General features: G+C 38.1%; 1 protein-coding gene across 1 annotated transcript in view; it reads left to right on the top strand.

The window, feature by feature from the left end:
- Positions 1-8,434, top strand: part of atp11b (ATPase phospholipid transporting 11B) — a 74,511-nt gene that overhangs the window by 47,872 nt on the left and 18,205 nt on the right. Inside the window, exons 19-29 of the mRNA XM_016442704.1 lie at positions 94-297; positions 1,691-1,844; positions 1,986-2,088; positions 2,163-2,308; positions 2,386-2,445; positions 3,014-3,086; positions 3,837-3,903; positions 4,581-4,719; positions 5,420-5,485; positions 5,562-5,665; positions 6,712-6,877. Coding sequence (XP_016298190.1) covers positions 94-297; positions 1,691-1,844; positions 1,986-2,088; positions 2,163-2,308; positions 2,386-2,445; positions 3,014-3,086; positions 3,837-3,903; positions 4,581-4,719; positions 5,420-5,485; positions 5,562-5,665; positions 6,712-6,877 — 1,282 coding nt within the window. The remainder of the gene's footprint in view (positions 1-93; positions 298-1,690; positions 1,845-1,985; positions 2,089-2,162; positions 2,309-2,385; positions 2,446-3,013; positions 3,087-3,836; positions 3,904-4,580; positions 4,720-5,419; positions 5,486-5,561; positions 5,666-6,711; positions 6,878-8,434) is intronic.

Here is an 8,434-nt window from a genome sequence, read left to right as displayed (position 1 = left end):
AAATATATATATATATATATATATATATATATGTTGTATGTTGTGGCCTGTGAAATCCAGATGCTCTGACCCGCTGTGTGTGTTCGTGTCTAGGCTGCAGGACAAGGTCCAGGAGACGATTGAAGCTCTGCGACTGGCTGGAATCAAGGTGTGGGTGTTGACCGGTGACAAGCATGAGACGGCGGTTAGCGTGAGCCTCTCCTGCGGTCACTTCCACCGCACCATGAACATCCTGGAGCTCGTGCAGCAGAAATCAGACAACGAGTGCGCCGAGCAGCTCCGCAGACTGGACCGGAGGTAAAACACACCAGTGCACACTTCCTTAGAGATCTCCAGCCCTTTTTAGACTCTCTTTCATGCTGAGTGTCAAGCGATTTTCACCTTCCATGTTGAATGGGAATATAGGACTAAGGGCCAGATTTACTAAACAGGGCAAATACATGTAGAAAAAATCCTCTCTCTTCTACCACGCTCTCTATGTTCTCTGCGGTGCCTCCTCCTAGCAACAACAAATGCAGCCATTTCAAGCGCAAAATAGTTTAAAGGGGTCATGAAATAGATTTTTTTTTTTATTAATTTAATATGTTCTTTGAGGTTTACTTATAATGTTAATAAAGTTTTTTTGCTCAAATATGTAAAAATGATTATTTTCAACCCTCATTCTGAACCTCTCTCTAAAACGACCTGGTTTCAAGGGGTGGGTCTTTAAAGGCTTGTCAGTAATCGGCCACTGTTATGATTGGTTAACGTCATTGCATAGGAAACAGTGTCAGCGCCCCCTCGCTATTGCATGTTTTGAGTGTTTTGACAACATAATCAAAATAAAACGGTCATTTCCAGACAAAGCATTATGAAATAATTTACTTACAATGTGATGCAGCTGCAGTCAGATCTAGTACCGCTTCATCTTTCAACAAATGTTTCTTCGTGAACTCTCCATGACACTGTGCCTCGTTTACAAAACAACATGCTCCGATCAATCCTCAGACACGATCCGGGGTGTCATTAAAAATAAACAATCACTTGTTCCTTACGCTGAGATCTTTCTGATATCTGTACAAAGATGTGAACGAGCCGTTTAAACCAAACGTGTCAAAGCGAACGATCTTTCAGTCCATTTGTCCGATTGACGACAGACTCGAGCGCATGGACTGTGTCAGAAAGTGAACGCGCTTCTCTATTCTGTATCCAGTGTAGACAAGATAGCAGCAGTGATTGTCATTTCTGACGCGACACTCGCATTGATCAAGCGTGAACAAGCCGTTAGCGGCTTAATGCCAGTGGGCGGCGCCTATGTCAATGTGTTGCTCTGAAGGCATTGTATATGCAAACGACTGGGGCTAGGTGACGCCACCTTGCTGCATTGAATCCAAAACGAGTCGTTTTTGGAGCTTGATTAAATAAATGCTTTGTTTATAATGAGGAGGACGTCTTAAGCTATGAAACTTGCAGTACATTTTAATGGAACAAAGACCTCTTATATGCCAAAAGATCAAGGCAATTTTGATTTCTCATGTCATGACCCCTTTAAGACATGCTTTTTTGGGGGCGTTAAATACTTGCACAAATACCAGTAATTTGACGAGCGTAAACGTTAGTAAATCGCGTTGCGTGATTAATTTTAATACTCTCCTCCCATAAACTTTGCATCTGAAAGGGAAACTAATTGTAGGACTAATTGTTTGTGCAGGATCAAGGAGGATCATGTGATCCAGCACGGGCTGGTGGTGGATGGGGCCAGTCTGTCTCTGGCTCTGCGGGAGCATGAGAAACTCTTCATGGAGGTGTGTAAGAACTGCTCGGCGGTGCTCTGCTGCAGAATGGCACCTCTCCAAAAAGCCAAGGTGGGTCACCTTACCCTCCTTGTGTTCAGGTTTCACTCTATCTCCACAAGGTCAGCGGTCACGCACACTAATATGTCCGGTCTCTGCTCAGTCGCCCCACACTGGCCTGTTGTTTTCATAGCGCTGGTGTGTGTTTTGCAGGTGGTGAGACTGTTGAAGACTTCTCCTGAGAAGCCTATTACATTAGCCATTGGAGACGGAGCCAACGATGTCAGTATGATCCAGGAGGCTCACGTTGGTATTGGTAGGTGGACTCAAAGGTGTGGCTTGCGAGTCAAATGTATTGCGATCAAGCTAACCGAATGAACCTCTGTACAGGAATCATGGGCAAAGAAGGAAGACAAGCCGTGAGGAACAGCGACTATGCAATCGCGAGGTTCAAGTTCCTCGCCAAATTGCTGCTTGTACACGGCCATTTCTACTACATTAGAATAGCAACCCTTGTGCAGTACTTTTTCTACAAGGTACGTTGGGAGCTTTTTGTGTGGCTTTCCGGTTGAAGATTTGCGTTTTTATAAAACTCTGTTTTGTTTTCTTGTAGAATGTGTGCTTTATCACTCCCCAGTTTTTATACCAGTTCTTCTGTTTGTTCTCACAGCAAGTAAGTGTCTCTCCCAGTCATCATTTTATGTCATTTTCTGTTGGTTAACACGGCGAATCTGTGTGACCAACTTTAACCCGTTGCAAAATCTTTCACATTCGCTTGAAATACCAGTTCTCAAGGATTCCCATTGAAATGACTGCATTTCACCTGGAAAATTTCGCAAAACAATGGTAAATGTGACCTCACCTTTACTAAGTCACTATTACTACTGCTAATATGTAGGGTTAGTGATTTAAACTCTAAAGTCTTAGTATTAAGTTATTTTACATTTACACTTATGTATTTGGCAGATGCTTTTTTTCCAAAGCTACTTGCAGTGCATTTAAGCTACTTTTTTTATCAACAGCCGGGTTTCCATCCAAAGTTGCGAATTTAACTTATGCGCAAAATTGGAATATCGCATAAAACATTTGCGAACAAGCACTGTTTCCATCCAACGAGTCAGAGAGAACAAAATCGTCACTTCCTGATAAACTGGCACTAAATATCACTAAGAAAAGTAAGAGAAGCCACTGAATATAATAATTCTCAAATATAATAAATTACTTGCGCTTTGAGTGAGCAGGCGAAGCACAATAAATGCGGTCTTGCTTTCGGAGCTGAATGTCAGCTGTTTGGGTACGCAGTCGTGGTAGACCGTTCTGGGAGGCAGTAGAAATACTTTGACGACAGACTTTGCTCGGGCACTTCAGAATGACCATGACAACATTTCAGATGCTGTGCAACTAAATCGGTCCGCTGGTTAGTCAGGTTATGCTGTCCCATAGCGCAAAGTCACATGACTTTTTTGAATGCTCATGCGGGATTTATTTGCAAAATGCGTTTCCATCTTCCATTATTCGCATTAACCCTTTTTCGCACAAGTCAAAAACCACCTCAAGCGAACTTTTTTTGTGAATTAAGGGATTTTTTTTCCGAAATTTGGCGTTTCCATCACTCATTTCTCATGCGATACTTCAAAATGCGTATTAAAACAGGGTGATGGAAACATAGCTATTGTTAGGATTGGAATAAAACCCTTGACATTGGTGTTGCTAGTGCCATGCTGTACTGTTCGAGCTACAGAAAATGTTTAAGCAGTCTGACTCAAAATGACCAATTGGTGGCATTGGAGAAAGGACCTAATCCATATCTAGAGACCAGAAAACCATAGAGTAGTGACCACCTACGGACTTCTGTTGTTCATCAAATTTTTTAAATCCAGTTACTTCAGTAGGAATCCATGGTGTTGTGAATTTCATGTGAGAGTGAAAAAAGTTTTGGAAGAGGTTCAAGTTGGTCAAGAGTTGACCAATAGAATTATTGTCATTATAATGCACATCATTTTTGGCTCGGACTATATACTGAGGTTTTCCAGTCGTTAGATATTTGCTGTTGCGTGTTTTTAGAAATCAGCAGAAGTTGGTTAAGTCTGGTGCATCCACATGTTCTGCAGAGCAAACCAGCACTTTACAGGTGTTTGTCTTTTGAGGAAATTATCTTTTAAATAAAGTCAATATTTCATCATGTCACTATTATTATTAGTTGTTCTTTTTTTTTTTAATATATATTTCTATTTCTTTTAAATTCATCATTAAATATTAACATTATATATAACATTAAATATATATATATAAAAAATTTCCAGCTATTTGCCAAGGTAACATTTATTTTCATTTAGTTTGTTGAAGTACTAAAATAACTAAAACTAAATTATAAACTATGTAGGCATGTTTAAAAGCAAACTAAAATTAATAAAAATGTCAAAAATACACAACAAAATTAAAATGAAAATATAAACAGAAAATAACAAAATATAACAAAATATAAAAATAAGATGTAATACTAAATATTAAGAAAAAACTATAATAGTTTATCAAGCATAATAAAATAGCACTGTTTAGCACTTCATTTTTTTTTATTTCAACATTTCTCTTTTTTAAGCTTTATTTCAATTAATTTCAACTCTTTTAATAGCTTTAGATTACATTAAAGTTTAAGTATTGCAAAAATTAAAAATGTACCTGCACATTTTCTCTATTTCCAATTTAAACCTTCATTTAATATTAGCTGTAATGGGAATTTGAGTTTGTTTTGTTGTTTTCATTCCCCCTTCCAAATCGAAATTAAGTAATATTCTTTCCCTTCTTCAGAGACATCAGTAAAAATTCCCTGCTGTCCTTCAAAACCTTTTTGTACTGGACCTTCCTGGGCTTCTGCCACGCCTTCGTCTTCTTCTTCGGCTCCTACATCCTGATGGGAGAAGACACCACGCTGATGGGAAACGGACAGGTCAGCGCCAGAGAGAGCTTCACCTCGCTCTTCTGTGTGTCTGTGGCATGACAGTTGTCTTTGATATCCTCCACACAGCATTCTGTATAGATCTCAGAGATGCTATCTGAATTATTTAGCTAGAAGCGCTTAAGGTAATGAATGCACTTAGACGTTAATAACCGTTACTTAGCCTTAGTGACTATTGATTAACTCCAGCTTACAGACACGAAGCATCAATCCTCCAACTAATAACATCGTTATCTTACCTTACTGTTGGCTTCTACTACTTATCCATATTCTCTCACTTTTTCTGCTTCTCTCTTTCGCTTTCCTGCTGTGCATGCTCTCAGATTTTGCGAGCTAACAGGCAACTGGTAAGAGTTGACTGGATTCCAGTTGATGCATGTGTCTTTTCTAATGAGCAGCTGTCTCCTTGGTTTGGTTTAGCGGCTCTGATCTTGATTCTTTTGATACTCTGCCATCCTCAATTGCGGGCCTGAGTTACGACAAGATTTGGACACGCTTCCTCACTCGCACTTTGCATGACAGCGGATGGCTTCTGACAAGCCGGAATCGCTCTCTGATATAAAGTGGTTTGGCATCGTTTATTTTGGATGAATTGAAAGCCTCTAGATATTTAGTTCACCCCATACGACATGTGAACAGACTGATGGGCTAGTTTGAAATCTTTTCATACAGTGGTGTTTCTTTCTTGCAGATGTTTGGAAACTGGACGTTTGGCACTTTAGTATTCACTGTGATGGTTATTACGGTTACGCTGAAGGTGAGTGCGTACTTAAATCCAACACGCGTGCTTTTTAAATGACACTTGAGCTTAATTTGCACCGTTGTCTCCACAGCTGGCCATAGAGACACATTTCTGGACGTGGATGAATCACTTTGTCACATGGGGCTCCATCGCCTTCTACTTCATCTTCTCCTTGTTTTATGGCGGCATCATCTGGTACTGTATTGCATGTGTTTTCCCATAGAGAAATTACATTTGAACTTTGACTGAACTTTAAAGAAATCATGCTTTCCCACCACCAATCCATAGGCATTATGGGTCTGTTTTAGAGGAATGTGGTTTTCGCATTATTCAGATTAGTGGTCAAAAAATATTAGTTTTTCAATGGCACTTTCATATCCTTAATATATGGTTACAGCCTTAGAAAATTTTTGTGAGTTTTCAAAATGTATATACTTGGATGAGTAAATTATAATTTTTAATCAAATATATAATAGTCAATTTAATAAAAATAATGGTGACATCTTTGCAATATTTCCTTCAAATGAATTTGCAAATAAATAAAACAAATATATATAAGTGGTAGTGTGCACTACACAAATCCCCTCAATATTCTGCTTTTTTTTTTTTTTTTGCATTTTATGTATTCATTTTAGAAGATGTAATTTACATTGTAAATTGATTACATTTTTAAAAATTTATTTAATTTTAAAAACATGAGACGCAGCACTGTACTGTGGGAAAAGAGCGCAAGGTCTTGAGATGCTTTTTTTTTTTTTTTTTAAGTTGAACTATGTGTAACTTGACACGCCATTTAAAAAAATCGTGCCATTAATGCATGAGATTTTGACATTTTTGTAGTCATACTCTAAAGTCTTGCATCTGCTGGTAGTAAGGGGTTTTATTTTTTCTTCAAATCCTTGCCCAGTAATCAAGAATGACACAAGTCACTGTTTAAAATGAGTGTGATAAATTGTAAAAATGCATGTTTTTCTCCGTCCTGTGTGAGAAAGTGGAAGTCATTGAACAATACCTGAATTGGTTATTTTCCTTTCTAAATAGTTTGCATTGAATTGTTGATTTGCTGGTGATAACAGTTTGCTCTTTCTGGTCTCACATGTCCAGTAGTGACGTCCTCTGGAATACAGTCAAGATGCTGTGCTCAATATTTGGCTCTGGCTCTGAAACAGTTGCTCATTAGTTAGATATTTGACAGCATTAGCAACTAATTGCAGTCTAATTGAAGTTTTCCCCTCCGTTAGGCCATTTCTTCACACGCAGGACATGTACTTCGTCTTTGTTCAGCTGCTGTCCAGCGGCTCGGCCTGGTTTGCCATCATCATCATCGTCATCACCTGCCTGTTTCCAGACGTCATCAAGAAGGTCTTCTACAGGCACCTGCAGCCGACCAGCACGCAGAAATCTCAGGTGAGCGTCAGATTTCCACCACAAACGCTCGAGCTCTGATTGAGATGGAGTGAGAGTTTGTGTCACGTGTGGAGTTGTGCTGGATTTATGCTTTCAAAGATGACACTGGTGAAGTAATACAGCATGTGGCTCACGTCTCACCAGCAGCTCACCTTCACTTAAACTCACTCAGAGGTATCATCACTACAGCACCAGCATTCATCGCAATATTAAAAATCTACTGCAGCGGACACTTATTACATCTGGAAATGCAGTGCATCTTGTCTGGTTGAATTATGAGAATAGATAATGGCAGGTTGTAGCTTCATGATGGCTTGCTTATCTTAATGGTTTATTTGTGTGAACATTTTGAAAATAGTCCTGACTGGCAGGGTGTTAAAAGTTCCCCATTTAAGTGACATCATAATTTCTTCATAACATCATAATCATAATAACTTTTCAGTAGTCTACACCAATTCCACTGATATTTCATGATTCTCTAATTCTTCAATAGAGCACCTTTATTTAAAAAGTTAAAGATTCACATAGTTCAGGGATGGGCAACTTTGATAGTGACGAGGGCCAGCATTTTTTCTCCTTTATACCAAGGGGCCAGATTACTCATCCACGTCCACACACCTTTTACACCGTCTTACTCAATTTCCTTTTTATTGAAGGAAATTAAAGTATAACTAATGTCATTTGTTTTTAAAGATTTTATTAAGTATAAAACTTGTACAGTTATGCTAATTCAGATGGAAAACTTTGTTGTGAGTGGACAGAAATATTACCCTGACAAGCCAATGTAAACATTTCAATTGCATTGTCTGTAAATTTGCAACAAACAAATATACAGAGGTCCTTTTTTTTATTAGTAGCCTACAGAACATTCTCAAAACAACCTAAAAGGACAGTTAAAAAGGGCTTAATTAAAAAAAAATTGTTATTCCAAATGGTACTATAAAATAACCTGGTATCTGCAGGATTTTTAAAATCAAATTTAAGACCTTTAAAGACCTTTTTAAGATCTGCACTTCACATTTCAGCCTTTAAACAATTTTTAAGAAAAGGGATGAGTCAAAAGTATCAATTATTATATTAATTTAAACAATTATTATCAATTAATTATTATATTAAATAACATTATAAAAATCTAAACAATTAAGACACTAAGATATATTTATAATGCATTAGCTTTTTGTCGATCCACTGGTTCACGTTTAAAAATATGTAGCAAAAATAGAAGCTGGGCTTATTGAAAAAGCCAAAAATAGCAGATGGGCTTATTGAAAAAGCAAATTCGTTCTCTGCCAGCAGGTGTCACTTTCGGAACAGCTCATATAGTGGTTTCCCCGGTAACCGCAGTACACAAAGCTGACGTGCAGCGCTCAACTTTATTCAGTGAAATCTTAGCCTTTTGAAGTTTAATCGTCATATTAATCCATATAGCAATTCTTGTCTTTACGTCCCCAAACACCTCTTATAATTTAAACTTTTTGTACCATTTCCATGGCCTTAAATGTAAACAATTTAACTGAAGACGTTTTAAGGACCCGCGGAAACCCTAATAAGAACATA

Source organism: Sinocyclocheilus anshuiensis, unplaced genomic scaffold, assembly GCF_001515605.1.
Source record: "Sinocyclocheilus anshuiensis isolate Anshui unplaced genomic scaffold, SAMN03320099.WGS_v1.1 scaffold988, whole genome shotgun sequence".
Taxonomy (NCBI): domain Eukaryota; kingdom Metazoa; phylum Chordata; class Actinopteri; order Cypriniformes; family Cyprinidae; genus Sinocyclocheilus; species Sinocyclocheilus anshuiensis.
The sequence above is the reverse complement of the archived record's forward strand: the minus strand, read 5'-3'. Positions and strand labels throughout refer to the sequence as shown.